Raw genomic sequence first — 18768 nt, 5'->3', positions numbered from 1 at the left:
ACTTTGTCTTCTCTCTCTCTCTGCTCCTCCCCGCTTGTGCTCTCTCTCAAAATAAATACACTGAAAAAAATAAATAAATAAAGCAGTGCCTCTCAAACTTTCAGCTGATCAGAATTTCCTGGAGGGCTTGTTAAACACAGCTTGCTGGTCTCCACCCTCAGAGTTTCTGATGCCGGCTGGTCTGGTTGAAAACTACTGTTTGAGAACATAAGGCCTTTGAAGAATAATAGTTTAGACTGAAATTATTTACGTGAGTAATGAGAGCCAAACATTGATATTTTGGTTGGTTATAGTCTCTGGCCTTTTTCCTACTGCTGACCTCCATCCATCTGCCTCAACTGCTTTTCTTTCCATTCTGGGGTTTCTTGTTTTTTAACACTCATTCATGCCTGTCTTATTCTCCCTTCGATTTCCCGCCTTTAGGAACAAATGTCCAGGGGCACCTAGCTGGCTCAGTTGGTAGAGCACACGACTCAGGGTCATGAGTTCGAGCCCCACATTGGGTGCAGAGATTACCTAAATAATTAAAAAAGGAAAAAAAAAAAAAAAGAACAAATGTCCTAGAAGCTCTCGTTTATGACACACCTCTACTTTGTAGAAAAAGTCTGCAAGTTTTACCTGGGTCTATGTCCTTCTCAGTAGTGGGCTTCTGTGACACTTCTGAGCCACCCTTGTCACCAGTCCCAAGTTGATCCAACTGGCTGGGCTCTTTGGGAATCTGTGCTCTAAGGTCTTCTGTGTGATCTTGTGGGAAACTATCTTCAAGGGGTGGCTCTATTCCTACAGGGAAGAAGAATGCACTGGGCTGGCAAAGCCTTGACGATACTCCCCACTCGGCCTCTCCCACTGGGCAGCTCTCCCTCCCCGGTCACCCCCTGGGCACCTTCCCACTGCCCTCCCTCCACATGCCGGGATCCCAGGAAGCTCGACTGAGTGGGGAAATAAGAGTTTCAGTTGCTTCTCTCTCACTTCACAGATGACTACAACTTACAAAGAAACCCGTATTCCGAAGTATTTTATAAATAAACCCATTTGTGGTAACGGGTTCAATAACCCTAACTCCCCTTGACAAACCCAACACATGCCCAACCAGGTGAATGTGCAGAAGAGAATTCCAGTCAAGGGCAGAAATAGGAAATATCTACGCCACACAAAAAGAACACGAATTCTTTCATTCACAAGCATGTTTGTTTCACAGAGCTAGCGTTACCAAAGGCAGCTTACTGAAATAGCTTTCAAATATTTTCAGAGTACCTCTAATTGTCAAAAAGAGTGAGAACCCATTTCCTTCCCCAAGAGGCTTAGGGCAGAGTCCAATGTGACCCACACAAAAGATGCAATTCTTTAAAGCATCACAGTTGACCCTAAAAATTCATCAGTTTTGCATTCTAATGGAAAATAGGTCTGCTTTGATTACATGCAAAAATGTTCCCCTCCCCAAATTCAAGAAAAACTGGCCCTCTGGGAAGACAGCATTTATTCTGTGGCTATCATACGCCACAGTTTAAATACCTCAGGCTGAAAAGCATGGAACTAGGAATCAGGTTATGTTAGGAGACTGGCTCAGGATCCGTTCAATCAATATTTACTGAAAGGCTTCCACATGCAAGTGCTGTGTTAGAGAGCCCTGCATCCCAGTCATGTCCCTGGTTAATTCATCTGAATGCAAGAATCCGAGGGCCCAGGAGAAGTTCACTAACCTAAGTGACTGCTCCAAAGAGGCAAGAAAGAACATGACACCCACAAAAGATGAAAACTGAGGGGGGTGAGGATAAAGAAACTCTGGCAAGGCATCAGGTGAAATGTGATGCCAGCTCATCCTTGGTCAGAGAGCAGTTACTTCACACGAAAGCCCTTTCGGAGGCTTCCGGTTGTGGAATAAGTTACAAGGGTGAAAGGTACAGGGTGGGGAATACAATCAGTGGTCCTGTAGTGGCCTGTAGGCTGCCAGATGGTGGCTACAGCAGAACACACAGACCTGTCCCTGTCACTATGCTGTGCACCGGAAACTAATGTAACACTGTGTTTCAACTACACTGTAATTTAAAAAAGGGGGCAGCAGGGCGCCTGGGTGGCTCAGTCGGTTAAGCGTCCGACTTCGGCTCAGGTCATGACCTCGCGGTCCGTGGGTTTGAGCCCCGCGTCGGGCTCTATGCTGACTGCTCCGAGCCTGGAGCCCGTTTCAGATTCTGTGTCTCCCTCTCTCTGTGACCCTCCCCTGTTCATGCTCTCTGTCTCAAAAATAAATAAATGTTAAAAAATAAATAAATAAAAAAAAAAGGGGGGGGTGGCTCAGTCTGTTAAGCCTCCGACTTTGGCCCAAGTTATGATCCCACGGGTTTGTGAATTTTAGCCCCACATCAGGCTCTCTGCTGTCAGCACAGAGCCTGCTTCAGATCCTCTGTCCGCCTTGCTCTCTCTGCCCCTCCTCCCCTCACTCTCTCACTCCGTCTCTCAAAAATAAATATTAAGAAAAAAAAAAAGGAATTTACTCGGGGTGCGTGGCTGGCTCAGTAGGTAGAATGTGCAACTCCTAACCTCAGTGCTGTGAGTTCAAGCCCCACATAAGGCATAGAGTTTACTTAAAAAAACAACACAAAAGAATTTACTTAAGTTACCAAAAAAATTCCTTTCATAATTTACATGAAACTTGTACTTTTTTAACAGGTTTACTTGGGGTGTCATTTTCTTGTTTGTAGCTTTCTCTTTACCTGCTTGTCAAGGTTCCTTTAGAAAATGCTAGCAATCTCAGGGTACCTGGGTGGCTCCATCGGTTAAGCACCCGATTCCTGATTTTGGCTCAGGTCATGAACTCAACAGTCTGTGAGTTCAAGGCCCGCATCAGCCTCCATGCTGACAGCACGGAGCCCACTTGGGATATTCTCTCTCTCTCTCTCTCTCTCTCTCTCTCTCTGTCTCTCTCTCTCTCTCCCTGCCCCTCCCCCACCTGCTCTGTCTCTCAAAATAAATAAACTTAAAAACAATTTTTTTAATAAAAAAAAAAAAAAAAGAAAAAAAATGCTAGCAGGCTCAACTGTCCTAAGGGGAAAACAGGATGAGAAATCCTGACCCACGCTCCAGCCTAAAAGGAAGAAAGCAGGAAGGGACATGTGGATGTCACAGTGCTGTCCCTCACCTTTAGGCACACTGCAAACTGTGGACAGAGCTTTACCAGGAAGGCAGGAGGCACTTCCCCAACCACTCTGCGCCCCACCTGCCTCTCAAGCCCAACTCCCCAAGACCACAGGCAGGCGCTTTACCTTCCGTGGCGCCAGCCCAGCCTTCCTCCGTGGGTGGAGCCGTCGCCAGCGGCGTGGTCTCCTCCATGGTGGAGTGTTTGTACCTCACAAAATAGATCAGGTCTTGAACATCGTCAAGGACCGCCGCCTCTTCAAATATGTTATTTTCCTTGGTGCCCAGCTCTCTGTTTTCGGTCACACGAGCGTCCAGCATCTTCTCTGCTATGCTCAGAATCTGGGACTCAGACGCACGGAAGACCTTGTCCAGGACTTTTTCCACATTATAGGGCAGGCTCTCCCGCTGCGCGGACTTCAGCTTTACTGACATTTCGCGGAACATGGCTTCCAGCTCATGGACGTCAAAGTACTTCTGGAAACGCCGCAGAGACTGCTTGTCTTTAAAGAAGCTGCTGAGGATAGGCAAGTCATTCACCCGGTCCCCGTGCGGCGGCTGCACAGCCCTGTGCTCAGTCCAGTGCCACAGGTCACCGTCGTGCTCCTCAACTGCAGACCCCTGGCCCTCTGTGTCCGCCACCCTCTCCAAGTCCTCCTGGTCCTCTTTGGAGAGTCCTTCCACCCCAGGCTGCTCAGCGGGCCCGGAGGTCTTCAGGTATTTCTCAGGGCCGTCTGGAAAATGATCAGAATCTTGATTCTCAGACACTTCCCCTGACTCTGGGGTCTCATTTTTTTGGTCAGGAGAGTCACTTCCTTCAGATGGTCTCTGTGCTTTCTTACCCACAAGAGGGCTTTCTTTTTCCACCACCCCACCACCCGCTTCCCTGCCCCCTGTGTCCACCCCTTTGCCCAAAGTTTCACTTTCTCTTTCAATTTCCAAGATACTGCTAGTTTCTTCTTTGTTTCCTTCTGCTTCTGCAGCAGTACTAACGGTGCCTAACATGGCCCCTGCGGGGGCCTGCGGATGAACATCTAACCGCCCACCTTGAATCTCAGGGCTTTTTTCTTTAGACTGTTTTGCACTTAGAGCATTTTCATCCTCCAGTAGTTGTTCAGGGCTGTAATCAGCTTCTGCTTCTGGTGTCTCGGGATGGAGACCTGGCACTTCCAGGCTATCCACCTGGCCTCTTGTCTCCACTTCCTGCGTGCCCGCCGCGGGCTTGTAAGGAGCCGTTTCTTCCCCTGAGGAGTCCTCTTTGACCACTTCCTTGGAGAGCTGTAACTTCTCATCCATCTGCCTATCACGTGCATGGGCCACCTCTTTTCCTTGTGGCCAGGAAAGATTTCTTCCCACAGTGGGACCCTCTTCTTCCAGTTCTCTTGGCAAATCAACTTCATCTGGAGGGGAAGGCCTCGGCTGACCATCAGTCTTAAGACGCTGTTCCTCTTGAAATCCCTCGTGTGGAGGCTCCACTGAAAGCGTGTGTGGTTTTGGTCCACTTACTAAAGCGTGCACTTCTTCCGCGTTGTCTTTGGATGCATTATGCGGACTACCCCCCGGCATTGGTGCGATGCCCACGGATTCTTGCTCCATCCCTTCCTCGGTCACTTGACTCCCTGCAGCTTTGGGTACCGCTTCACGCTCCGAGCCACCCTCCAAAATCCGCTCTGCAGGCTTTTCTTCATGGAGCATTCCTTTTGACGTAGGAACAGCTGCTCCTTCTAGGTCATTTTCTTTGTTATCAAAAGCTGATTCTGACATGTCTTTATTCTTTCCAGCAGCTAGCAAAGAGCCAAGGTCACTGCTTTGAGTAGGACCGTGTGCTTTCATGCCTTCCTGCTTCCCCTCCAGCCCCATCTCAGCCTGCGCCAGGCCCTTCTTGGATTCCTCAACTTTCCTCCTGTTTCCTGTAAAGTGAATTTCCAGGTCTTTGTCATTATTTGTTTTCGGGGCCTCTACAGTCAAAAGCCCATCTTCTGCTTTTTGGGGGTCGGCGTAATCTGGTGCTGATTGTGGTTTCCCCCATTTGCTATCTGGGATGAATGCGTCACCACCCTCCCTTCCTTCCTCTGGGTCAGAACTCCCTATGTCCAAGCCTGTTTGTCTGTCACCATCTGTGAAGGAGAAGACAGTATCCTCCCAGGTTGTTAGTATATTTTGATCATAGTTTTTGATGCCAGGGGGCTGAGTCACCTCAACCTTATCCTTTTCATTTGTATTCTGCTCTGTATCTGTTGGATATTTCTGAACTCCAGACTTCATTGGGACCTTCACATCTTCCCCAGCGTGTGTGAAGGTCAGTAATGGCAGGTCGTCCAAGTTTTCTTCATCCTCCTCATCTTCCTTGCCAACTGTGTAATACTCAGTATCCAGCTCCTCATCAAAATCATCTTCTAATGAAGTAACAAGTCTGGTTGTCTCATCATCAGAGACAAGGGCATCGGCAGTCGAGCCAAATTTGGTTTTTAAGTCCAGAGTCATTTCTTTTTTCAAAAGTTTATAAGCATCAATCTTCTCTTGTTCACTCGAGAGCTGAGACCCATTGCTGGTTTTGTTGTTTTCATTTTCCGGCACTTTCAGTTTATCTTGTAGCATTTCCTCAAAAGGTTCAAATGCAAGCTGGTCTCCCTGAGTATGATCTGCTTGACTGTTTAAGTGAGGGTGGTTCCTCTGAGCCCCAGATCTTTCCCTGAGTTCCTTAGAGTTTTCTGAGAACACACTTTCACTCTCCTCTGAGTCAAGTTCTCCTGGTTCAGGTTCAAGTTCAGATTCAGGTTCAAGGTCGCTTTCCTCAAGTACTTCAAGAAGTGTGTCCTCATGCCCAGTTTTTTCTGTAGCTTTCTCAGAATCTCCAGGTGCAGAATTGTACAATTCCAAAAATCCTAAAAGCTCTTCTACGTTGTAATTGTCAAAATCATCTCTTCCCCCATCAAAACAAACAAAATCTGTCTCCTGTAAAAGAAAGAAAAACATTAGCATGTCACTAAGTGTCGCAAGAGCAAACTCTTACCCGTGCTAATGAAGGCTAACCTCAAACTGGATCCAGAGGGGCTTCTGTGCCAACCTTGGGCAATGACTGTTCTTGGGTAGTGGGAGGGGAATAAAAGCGGGTATCCACTTTTCCTTGGTTTCCTGCTTCCACGGAGAAGGACTCCTACCTGAGTAATATTCCTGATTTCCCTTCATCGTCTCCTCCCGAGGATTCATGTGGCTGGTGAGTTTGCTCTGCACCATCCCTGTTTTCTGTTTGGGACCTGCTAGAGGGAACATATATCCTCTCCACTCCATGCTATAAGTTGTATAGAGACAGCCCCCTTGGGGAGGCTAGCTAGCCCTGTCTGTGGCTGGGTATGTCTGTCTTATTCCACACGACAAAGTTAGGAAACCCATTACTTCTGCACACCCAAGCCATGTTCACCAAAAAGTTTTATCAGTAAGTAATAGTGATACTTTGGTCTCCACATGCCTGACTCCTGAGTCTCTCAATTTGTTCTGAGCACAAGTGGAGAAAAACAGGGTGTCATTTATTGGGTCCCCCAACTCCCAAGAACTGTGCCTGATCTCTTGGGAATTCATGTCATAATAATATGCACAGGGGAACCTGGAAGATGATCCAGCTTCCCCATCACTGTGCCCTCCAGACTATCCTTCTCTCTTTAACCAGCTAGAGACAGGCAGAATCACCTTGCTGTCAGGCTCTAAGTCTACACAGATTTTTTTTTGGCTCATATTTTCTTGGCGCTGGGAAAGATAAATCAGCCTAGGAAGCCTTATTAAATACAGCCTTATTAAATTATAGGTGCATGGGCAATAAAAATTTAAAGGCACAAATAAGAGTGTCAGGGGGCTCCCCACTTAACTATTACCTCAAGTACAACTTGAAAACAAGATTCAGTAAGGAATATACTCTATTCTACATCAGGGTGGTAGGTGTCATTAAGGTCTGGTTTCAGGACTAGGCATAAACCTACATTCTTCCTTTCCTCCAATAATAAGCAACTTGACGTAAATGGGGCCATAAACGGAAAGTAAGTTTAAAAGCCAACACAGGTAATTCTCTTCTCTTAACTAAACTCTCACCAAAGTCTGAGGAGCTCTGACCAGTGCAGTAGGGATGAATTTCTTCTTTTCACCACATCCGTTTCCAAGCCACTTTCTTAACACTGAGGGAAGCATGCTGTGGAGGTACACTAAGAAGGCAGACTCCCAAACAAGTGAGGTCACCGTGGCCAATGAACTGCTGTCTCACACCTATATCCTGGGGAGTCTCTTCATTAGGAATGAGGCCAGACAGGTAATGGGGCTGATTTTATGACCCTTGAGACTACAAAGAAATGTTAAGTACAGCACTGGCTCTGAGACTTCATATATTCTGCCAATCTCATCCAACGATGGCCCTAGGCCAGCTGCCTGCATATCTGTAGCACTGCAAAAAAAACCTTAAAAAACTGCTCAAAGATTTCTGAATGAAAGTAGGCATCAATTACCACACATTTTAAAACTCCAGAAAACAGGGCGCCTGCGTGGCTCACTTGGCTAAGCGTCTAACTCTTGGTTTCAGCTCAGGTCACAATCTCACCATTTGTGGGTTCGAATCCCGCGTCCGGCTCTGCTCTGATAGCACAGAGCCTGCTTGGGATTCTCTCTCCCTCTCCCCATCTCTGCCCCTTCTCCCCTCTCTCTTTCTCCTTTTCTCTCAAACTAAATAAATTAAAAAAAAAAAAAAAAAAAAAAAAAGTCCAGAAAATGATCCGCAGGACTAAGGATCCCAGAACACAGAATCCTTGCCATCACAGAGCTATGTCATGCACCCAGATGAATGCTTTATAGGATGTACAGTCAGTACCATGCAGATCTGAGACCAGACCTCTTCAGAATCTCTCAGGTTCCCTTTTCCAAACCTGTAACGTAACTATAATCCCTTAAATCACTAAAGAATCAGTAATAAGAAAACCACTATAGGGGCGGCTAACCATGTGACTCTTGATTTTGGCTCAGGTCGTGATCCCATCGTTCATGGGTTTGAGCCCCGTGTTGGGCTCTGTGCTGACAATGCACAGCCTCCTTGGAATTCTGTCTCTCCCTCTCTTTCTGCCCCTCCCTCGCTTGCATGCACAATCTAACAATAAACTTTAAAAAAAGAAAAAGAAAAAAGAAAACTATTGTAAATTGGCATTTCTGACCTAGTACATAGTTTAGCATTTAATCTGATTTCTCTACACTTAAAATGTCTAAGAGCTATTCAATGAGTAAAGTTTTCTAGTGGAGATACCTTCTTCTTTAGCCTATAAAAATGTATAGCTCTTAAACTTAATAACTAAGTACAAAGATATTGAATTCTTAATTTTTTCTCATATAAAGCAGCAAAAAGAAACCCTATATGACTGTACATATTAGACAATTACCAAATAATGACACAGTCTCCCATAAATTCTTTCCAAACGTTTTTCTTTTTTTTCTATTTTTAAAAGTTACCTGATTCTAATTTAAAACCTGACACACAAATGTTAACTTGTTTTTTTTCTGGCCCAAATACAAGGACTTTCAAAAATCATTAACTGACTATAACTGATGAGTATGAAAGGCAATTTATAATTGAGAACCAAAAAAATTAAAATTAAAATTAAAAATCCATAACATAACTTACATCTGTGGGAACCCGTAGCTCCTCTTCGGTATATTCATGGACTACCTGGATTAAATCTTTTGGAAAATATCCAAAAATACGTCCAACCTATATGAAAAAACAGGCAAAGAAACACATACCAATCAAAATTCTGTATAAGAAATACAAACGACAGACTTTTCAGCAGTGAGAGGAAACAGATAGATACGTAGGTAGGTACAACCACAAGAGACAGATAATTGCTATGATGATTACACGGATTATTATTCCAATGAAAATTAAGTACAGAATACTTTACAGTCAATTTTTCTAAAACCACTGAAGTTTCCTTTCATCATGCAACTTAATTCTAAACACAGAGCTAGATTTCTGAAGTAGATAAAAGACCTACATAACAGAAAGTGTTTGTATATTTTATGGTTAAAACTAAGCACATCAGGTGCACCTGACCGGCTCAGTCGGAAAACTGTGTGCCTCTTGATCTCAGGGTTCTGAGTTCAAGCCCCATGTTGGGTGTAGAGATTACTTAAATAAATACATTTAAAAAAAAAAAAAGAATATAAAATTCCTAAAATAAGTGATGACTACAATAAAACAGCAAATATTTATTGATATAACGGGCTGTAGTAGCTTTTTCAAAAACTAGATTTTTGAGTATTTGCAGAGAAAATAAAATTCATACTACTCTACACAAGAAGCTTTAGTTTCATGCAAAGTAAACCTCTGGAGAAAATAACCCCATTTATCTATAGCACTAACAGCTAAAATACACAGAGCATCCTCCTGAGAGGCACACACTGTCCTCTACTGACTGTGTCTAGAAGGAAAAGCATATCACTGGGAAGGAGGCTGAGAGGCAGATCCAATCCACCAAGGGAAAAAAGGCTTACTTATCACCAACTCCCAAAATAGCCTCATTAGGAGTGCTGTTGTTATATCTGGCAAATATGTGAAAGCCAGTCTTAGTACTAGAATACAGCCTTGAAGATTAGATAAGATAGGGTAATTAAAAACTGCTACACTGGCAGTTAAAATCTGAAAACTCTAAGAAACCAAAAAAGACTGCAGGATGAAAACTAAGAAACAGAAACAAGAGTCAGTTTGAGAGGCACCTGGGTGGACAGTTCATGAGATTGAGCCCCACATCAGGCTCCACACTGACAGTGCAGAGCCTGCTTGGGATTCTCCCTCTCCCTCTCTCTCTGCCCCTCCTCCACTCATGCCCCAGCATGCGCTCTTTCTCTCTCAAAATAAATATATAAACTTAAAAAAAAAAGGCAATATAGGGGATGCCACGTGAGCAGTGCAAACAAAGTGCCACCTGAACAGTTATCAGACAGCAAGATCCCTTCTGGCTGGGCTGCTGAGGGCAGGGCTTCCCTAAGAAGGCACCATGAGAGGTGAATACGGCCAAAGGAAAATGCCATATATGTCAAGCTCACTTACCAAATGCTCCAACTCAACCACTTCACCGTGTATAAAACAGGCCTAGGTACATGGAAAAAACTTTCCCAGAGTGAAGATTATCAAGAAATCTCACGCGGCAGACTTGCAGGAAGCAGAACAGATCCTTCTTTGTACACAGTGACTCAACCTAAATTATAAGGGCTGAACCTAACCAGCTAGTTGGTCGCTCAAGATTCACCCCTAGGGAGGCACCTGAGCGGCTCAGTCAGCTGAGTGTCTGGCTTCAACTCAGATCACGATCTGCAGTCCATGAGTTCGAGCCCCATGTCAGGCTCTGTACTGACAGGCTGGAGCCTAGAGCTGCCTCAGATTCTGTGTCTCCCTCTCTCTCTGCCCCTCCCCCCCCCCACACACTCTCTCTGTCAAAAAAACAAACAAACAACAACAACAAAAAGATCCCCCCCCCCCCCCGCAAGGAATCAGTAACACCAACAAAATGAACCTATTTTTCCCCTTATGTAGGTTTCTCAAGCCTTATTTTCTGTTGTCTGGTATTTTATGGAAAGTAAGTTTCCACAGCAGGGACTGGATATCTGGAAGTTTGGATAATCCTAAGGACATGAAGAATTCTCACTCCTTTTGGTAAAGAAGCAGTCCACACATCACACTTCTTAGAAAGGAAAGGACGATAACTCATAAGGCTTTCAATCAGGTCACTCCTAGGGAATCTCCTCATTAAAAACATCAAAGCCTGAGTTTTATTTACAACAGTTGAAACATGGAAGCCAGCCAAGTGTCCATCGATAGATGAACAGATGAAGACATAGCATGTGCATACATGCATGCACGTGCACACACACACACACACACACTGGAATATTACTCAGACATAAAAAAGAATGAAATCTTGCCATCTGCAACAACATGGATGAACCTAGGGGGTACACAATGCTAAGTGAAATAAGTCAGGCAGAGAAAGATAAATGCCATATGATTTCACTCATAGGTGGAATTTAAGAGATGAAACAAAGGAAAAAAAGAGGCAAACGAAAAACAGGCATTTAAATCCAGAGAACAAACAGCTGGGTGCCAGAGGGGAGGTCGGTGGGGGGGGGGGGGGGGGGGGGACGGGGGAAATAGGTGATGGGGATTAAAGAGCACAATTATTATGATGAGCACCGAGTAACGTATCGAATTGTAGAGCTGCTATATTGTACACCTGACACTAATATAACCCGGTGTGTTAATTATACTTGAATTAAAAAAATTTTTTTTAAATTCTAAAGCACGATGGAGTCCCTGCTTTCCACATCTGCCATCAGGGCACCTGTAAAACTGCCCAGGAAGACAACAGCTGGGGGCCCTCCAGGAGCAAGTGTCTTAAGAGTGGGGGGCGGGGGTGGGCAGCAGCCTGACCCAGAAGATGCAAACAAAACATGGAAACAAGAAAAACACACAGTGAGAAGGGCATTTTGCTCTTTTAACAGACCGGTAACAATATACACGATTAGGCTGCCTATTTCCAGACCTGCCAATCTTTCACAAATGTTAATGATTTAGAAAAAAAAGAGAGGCACCTGGGTGGCTCAGTCGGTTAAGCATCTGACTTCAGCTCAGGTCATGATCTCATGGCTCATGGATTCAAGCCCTGCATCGGGCTCTGTGCTGACAGCTCAGAGCCTGCTTTGGATTCTGTGTCTCTTTCTCTCTCTGACTCTCCCCCACCTTCTCTCTCTTTCTCTCTCTCTCTCTCTCTCAAAAATGAATAAACATTTTTTAAAAATTAAAAAATAATTTAGAAAAAAAGAAATACACAATCAACTTTATTTTTTTTTTCAACGTTTATTTATTTTTGGGACAGAGAGAGACAGAGCATGAACGGGGGAGCGGCAGAGAGAGAGGGAGACACAGAATCGGAAACAGGCTCCAGGCTCTGAGCCATCAGCCCAGAGCCCGACGCGGGGCTCGAACCCACGGACCGTGAGATCGTGACCTGGCTGAAGTCGGACGCTTAACCGACTGCGCCACCCAGGCGCCCCACACAATCAACTTTAAACATGAACACCTGAAACACAGTCCTGCACAAAGTTTACAGGATTAGGGCTAATGCTCACGGCAATGAAGTTCAGAATTTTCAGTTTTCGCCACTTCAACCTTTCCTGTGCACGGAGGAGCCACAGCTGATAAGGCTCATGACTTAATGCTGAGCAACAATAACCAGAAGCAGTTGGGCCCTGTTTAAGGAACAGAGCCCCCACGTAGGGCCAGGCCTGATGCCTGCTGGTGACACACAGCCATCCTCTGTTTTCCCAGTCCAGCAGAGGGGACACGTGAATGCCATCAAAGACCCCAAGAAAACAGTTATTTAAACCCATAGCCCTACAGAAGCCAATAAAAAGTAAGAAAATAAAGTATGTCAAATTTGTACTTACACTTCCAGCCCAAACTTCAGGCGGTCTCCCTGCCAGTTTATAGTAGACATATACGGGGTCACCTTTTTTAAAACTCACGAAACGACAATCGGGGCCTGTGAAATCTTCTAGAGCCTCACCCCGGTACATTAACACTGTAGGTAAAGACAAGGCAGGGAAAAAAAAGAGAGGAAAAAAAAAATAGATGTCAGGATTCAACTTTCAGAGTCCACGCTGATTTATCAGGAAAGGAGGTTTCTTCTATTCTGTAAACAACAATCAAGTTTCTCCAGTACTCTCTGGAATCAATCGCTTTCAATTCATATGCTCCAATTAACTAAAATCTTTAGAGCCTTATCATTATATATCATCTCCTACAAGTAGACAGGGAGAGGGCGGCTTTCTCTGTTTTTCTCTAAGGATAATGCTGGGAAACAAAAAGCAGTGAGTCCACTGCCACACATGGCTGGTCTCAAGAGAAACTCTCTAACCTTCTTGTCCTCAATCTCTGCTGTTTCATAATCCTAAAAAGCTTCACTGTGCAACTGGATAAATTCAAGTACAGATGCTGTCTGGCTTAAGCGTGACTGCATGCCGAGGTAATAAGGAACAGGGGAGAGCACCCAGGAACCCCCGAGGGGTCAATTAACTTGAACTAACACTAAAAGGCACGATCTTTAAGTGGCTGTAACTGCTACCATGCAGCAGCAGTAAACATTGTCAACTTCACTTGAGGCCACGCTGTTCTCCCCATGCAGTATCTGGATAAATTAATGGGAAAGTATATCACATCCTATTATGGGTCCAATCACATGACAGGGTAATGTGGAATTATTATGACAGTAGGTAATGTTGACTGCCCCCAACATTACAAAGGTTTCAAAACAAAGGGAAAATACCCTCATTTATTTATGTCTATACACAAAAATCACAAGTGGGCATCACATATTGCAGGGACAAGCAAAACTATGAGAATTGTTCAGTAGTTACCTTCAGTCTTAAAATGCAGGACATAAATCACACTGGATCTAGAAACTGGTAGAAGCAAAATTTTTCTTTTTGGTGGCCAAATACACAGTTTCTGATGTAAGATGAAACGGACAATAGACGCAATTAAATAGCAGAGAAAAAGAAGGGTGAATGGAAAGAATACTTTTTCTTAAAGCCAATTAGCAATAAATACATTAAAATGTATCTTTAAATACATACTTGAGGGGGTGAACAGATAGATTTGAAGGCAGTTCTTTGAATTTTGACGCTAAAATCCAATTATTTTAATATATGCCCAGCATCCAAATCCAGATAGAATTGGGGGAAAGGCCAGGTTGAAGGTAATGGGCAATTTCAGATTGGGGGTTCTATCAGAACTGGAAGTGGTAATGTTTCTTTTGTTCCCCCTTAGAAGACATCATGGAGAATCTATAACAATAAACTAGATGACAACATAATGCACACAGTGAAACAACTGTCTGGAAAGTACACAAGGACAGCACACACATGCACACCTTACTAAACAAACACTTTATGCAACACGGTCCCAGACCCTGCTCAGCCGCTGCCGGTCGTTCAGTTACATCTGTTTGGACACACGCCATTTCTCAACTTAAGTGACAACCACGGGCCCTTCCAACACCATGCCTCTGTACTAAGGAAGCATCAGCGATGTGATTCTCCACGTTAACTATGGTTTTGAGGAACCCAAGTCAGGGAGTCCTTGAAAGCAAAGCATAGCAAACATTCCGTCTTAGCCAACCCCACTTGCTAATCATCTGGGTTTGCTCAGAGGAAACTGAAGGCAAAAACTGTAAAAATTGGCTCCACTTTTGCGGTGTTTAGTTGCTTCAGCCCTAGGTTACCTCTAGGAACCAGTTTAACGCAATCCACGATGCCTCCTCCTCTTGAACGGTGTTGCAGTGTATACAAACTCCTCCAATTATGAAATTTGCTTGTGAATAGCACCGATTTGAACATAAATAGATAAACTGCAGCCATGCGGCCTCTTCGGCATGAATATTTTTTCTATATGTGTTGTTTACAATTTACGAACAGCGGTTGTCACTAAGTTACAAGGTTATTCAAGACCCTCCGGGAGACGGTAAGAATGATTCCGGTCCCACAAACACAGAGGGAGAGATTCCGACAACACAAGTGACTAAAGCTAAAGCTGATCGCGTTTATGAAACCCTTGGGGGAATGCATTATGATTACTTTAATAATCCTCATCTGATTCTGGACATCTCTGGCCTCCTCGCCGCCCACAGTCCATCCCCCACCCCCAATCTAGGACTGGGGAACAATTCCGCTTCCTGCGCAAAGCAGAGGAGGCTGCTGGTCCCAGGTGGCCAATGCAGATTCTTGGCCTCTTTCGAGAGCGAAAGATTTTGGCCTTCCGAAGGTGCCCTCCCTGCCTGGCTGTTTGCAAGAAGACACCCAAGCACAGAAATGACAGGACTGAGGGAGAGCCGGGGCGGAGACCTTGGAATACACTGCATGCTTGGACTCCGGGCTCGTCCCAAACCCAAACTCCAATCCCTGTCAAGAAGGCGGTAGGAGCCCCAAACCCGAGAAAGCGGCTGGGCGAAGGGGCAGCGCCAGCGCGCACTTCCCGAGCCCCAACACCGACCCGCTACGGGGAGAGCACCCGCCGAGCCCTGGGCGCATCGGCGCCCCGACTGCACCCACCCAAGTCGCCGCGGCGGGGGCAGGAGAGCGCTCCCTGCAGCGCGGGGAGCCCAGGGTGCGCGGCGCGTACCCCATGTGTCCCGACTCCCCTCGGGACCGGGCGGGAGCTAGCGCTGCGAGACGCCCCCGAGGAAACCGGGGGCCACCGCCACCCCTAAGACCCCGCCGCATCAGCAGAGGGAAAGGAAACGCTGGCAACAAGTGGGAGGCGCAGCCCCCCGACCGGGGCCGGCGGGCGCCGAAGACCGAGGGGACGGCGCACGGCCCCGGCGATCGCCCACCCCGTTGTCGCGCCCGCCCGGCCTGCGCCCCCGGCCGGCTCGCGGGGGTGCCCGGCTCCCGCCCCCGCGCGGCCCCGCCGCCGCCGTCGCCGCCCTCCCGCCACTCACTGCTGCACTCGTCGTCCGCGCACAGCTTGTGCTCCGAGAAGCGCCGGCTCGTGCCCGCGTGCGGCTGGCCCGGCACCCGCCAGGCCAGCCCGAGCAGGAGCAGCCAGAAGAGCAGCCCCGGCGCCGCAGCCATGTTGTGGTCACCGCGGGGGAGCCGGCGGCGCGGAGGCGGAGGCGAGGCGGGGCGGGCGCCGGCGGGCGGGGCCGAGGGCGGAGCGCGGCGGGCGGGGCGCGCGGCGGGGCGGGGCGGCGCCGGAGGCCGCGGCGTTCCGGGGCGACACGTCAGCACGGCCTCGGCGAGGGGCTCGAACCCGCTACCCCGTGCTGTCTCCGCCCCGGCGGCCGGTGCTCCTGTCTCCGCTCCCTCGCCCGCTCCTTGGTATTCCTCGCTCACCGGTCTCTGCGACCTTGGAAACCCCACCCCCACCCCGCCGTCCCAACGCGGGTCCCTTCTGGCAGCTTCTGGTTCCTGGTCCAGCCCAAACCAGCCCACCTCCCACTCCCCTAAATGTTGCTTCGGTGCCTCCTTTTCCAAACTACCAAATCCCACCCACGAGTTGCCGCTGTTAGTCTCCGGATTGAGGCTCCCGGGGGCTCGTTCAGGCTCCCGGGGGTTCCTTGGGGGTCCCATCCATATTCCCCTTAGATTGGGAAGGGGCGTGAGTAGTGGAATGGTGGGTTGGTGATGGAAATTAGAACTAGTGGCCGGCTTGGTCTTTTTTTTGTTTTTTGTGTTTGTTTGTTTGTTTGTTTGTTTGTAGCCTTGGGGGATAGGGGTAGGCTGTGTATACCAGGGCTGAGGTCTTCAGATTCTTGGGCCTTTATCCCTAAGGGAAGAAGTAATTCAACACAGATGGGTTGAGCTTCCATTTTATGCTATCATTCATGCCTTGGAGACAGTAGGCTGGTGTGGGGAAAGATGTAGGTCAAAAGACAGGTATCTGGCCCTTGTCAAAAGAAATCCACAATTTAGTGGAAACTAAATGACATCAAAACAGCGAAAGAGAATAAACATCAGGTCGGTGGGAAAAGCTAATTAATTGCAGCTAACGTTTATTGAGTTCTTTCTTAACGCCCAGGTGTTATCCTAAGGTCTTTAAACGTATCAATTTGTTTAATATTCACAACAATAGTCCCTCACAATAGAGGATGCTATTACTATCTTCATTTTTAAGATGAGTAAATTGGGGCATTTACACACCTAGTGAGAGATGGAGCTGAGATTCAAACCCAGGGAATATCCTTTTTATCACAATTCTGTAAAGCCTCCATCAAGCAACATGCAATATTTTGTATTTTCTGACTAGGGGAAGCAAAATCTTTTTTTTTAATAATTTTTTAATTTAATGTTTGTTTGTTTGTTTGTTTGTTTGTTTGTTTTAGAGAGAGAGACAGACAGAGCGCGAGCAGGAGAGGGGCAGAGAGAGAGGGAGACACAGAATCTGAAGCAGGCTCCAGGCTCGGAGCTGTCAGCACAGAGCCCGAAGCCGGGCTGAAACCCACGGACGGTGAAAATCATGACCTGAGCCAAAGTCAGAGGCTCAACCTCAGGAGCCCCACAAAATCTTTTTATAAATCACGATATAACTGAATTCTCTGTATGGGGGAGGGGAAAAAACGCCGTAAACCTGCAGTGGCTACAATGTTCTGCCTTTGGTTGGAGCACTTGGCATTTGACTGTGACCAGGGGCTTCTCACTGCAGTATTCTCTGCTAAGGTTATTCATCCACCTCAACACCAAACCCATCAATTGGTTTTCCAAACTAATTGGATTCTTTAAAAGCAGGAGTAAAGGGGCGCCTGGATGGCTCATTCAGTTGATCATCTGACTCTTGCTTTTGGCTCCGGTCATGAACCCGGGGTCATGGTCCCAGGGTTGTGGGATAGAGCCCTGCATCAGGCTCCAACTGAACATGGAGTCTGCTTAAGATTCTCTCTATCTCGGGGCGCCTGGGTGGCGCAGTCGGTTAAGCGTCCGACTTCAGCCAGGTCACGATCTCGCACTCCGTGAGTTCGAGCCCCGCGTCAGGCTCTGGGCTGATGGCTCAGAGCCTGGAGCCTGTTTCCGATTCTGTGTCTCCCTCTCTCTCTGCCGCTCCCCCGTTCATGCTCTGTCTCTCTCTGTCCCAAAAATAAATAAACGTTGAAAAAAAAATTAAAAAAAAAAGATTCTATCTCAAAAAGAAATAAATTGAAGAAAAAAAAAAAAAACAGAAAAGCAAGAGGAAAGAATGTGGCCTGTCCATGCGATCCATAGTGTTGAATAAAGAAAAAGATGTGATGTTCACATAGATGTTCACAGTTGTTTGACTATAGGGGCCATGAGATATCCCATTGGTCCAGTGTAGTTCCCATAATTCTCTGGAGAGAATGTACAATGGATAAGGTCACTGGCCATCCAAGGATAGTGCCCTCGGGGGTTCATTTCTTTTCTACTCTGTGTTTATTTGTGCTAGAATCTTAGGTGTATCTAATGGGCATCTTCAACTTAATTGGTTAAAAACCAAACTATTTTCTCTCTCAAACCCCGCTCCTTTAGTCTTCCATATCTCAATAAATGCCATTTTAATTCCCATCTTCCTGGTGCTCAGGTCAAAAACTTACAAATCATTCATGACAACTCTTTCTCTCACACCCAATCCGACCCATCAGCCAATCCTGGGTGTTCTTTATTTTAATAACTTTACTGGAATGTAATTGGCATATGATAAACTGCCCACATTTAAAGTGGACAGTTTGATAAGTTGTGACATATGTATATTCCCATGAGACCATCATTATAATCAAGATAAATCATGTATCCATCACTGATAAGAGTCCTCATGCTCCTTTGTTATCTTCCCTCCCCTTTTCTGCCAATCTCCAAACAACCTTCTGTTGCTATAGATTGATTTGTAATTGCTGGATGTGATATAAATGGAATCATACAGTATATATTCATTTTTTGTTTCTTTATTCACTCAGCGAAAGCATTGGAAATACATCTAGAATCTGACCACTTCTCACCATCTCCTGTGTTAACACTGTAGGCCAAGCCACCATCATCTCTCACCTGAAAGGTTACAATAGCCTTCTCACTGCTCTGCCTTTGCCTCCCTAAGGTCTACCCTGTCAACGG

General features: G+C 46.3%; 1 protein-coding gene across 10 annotated transcripts in view; it reads right to left on the bottom strand.

The window, feature by feature from the left end:
* Positions 1-15838, bottom strand: part of MIA3 (MIA SH3 domain ER export factor 3) — a 55650-nt gene extending 39812 nt beyond the window's left edge. For all 10 annotated transcript variants that reach the window (XM_043567804.1, XM_043567806.1, XM_043567805.1 and 7 more), the window contains exons 1-5: positions 15651-15838; positions 12601-12734; positions 8783-8869; positions 3261-6087; positions 619-780 (exon numbers count right to left, since the gene is read on the bottom strand). In XM_043567804.1, the coding sequence (XP_043423739.1) occupies positions 619-780; positions 3261-6087; positions 8783-8869; positions 12601-12734; positions 15651-15783 (3343 nt within the window). In that variant the 5' untranslated portion in view covers positions 15784-15838. The remainder of the gene's footprint in view (positions 1-618; positions 781-3260; positions 6088-8782; positions 8870-12600; positions 12735-15650) is intronic.
* Positions 15839-18768: the final 2930 nt, after the last annotated feature.

Source organism: Prionailurus bengalensis, chromosome E4 (assembly GCF_016509475.1).
Source record: "Prionailurus bengalensis isolate Pbe53 chromosome E4, Fcat_Pben_1.1_paternal_pri, whole genome shotgun sequence".
In the NCBI taxonomy this organism is placed as follows: domain Eukaryota; kingdom Metazoa; phylum Chordata; class Mammalia; order Carnivora; family Felidae; genus Prionailurus; species Prionailurus bengalensis.
The sequence above is the reverse complement of the archived record's forward strand: the minus strand, read 5'-3'. Positions and strand labels throughout refer to the sequence as shown.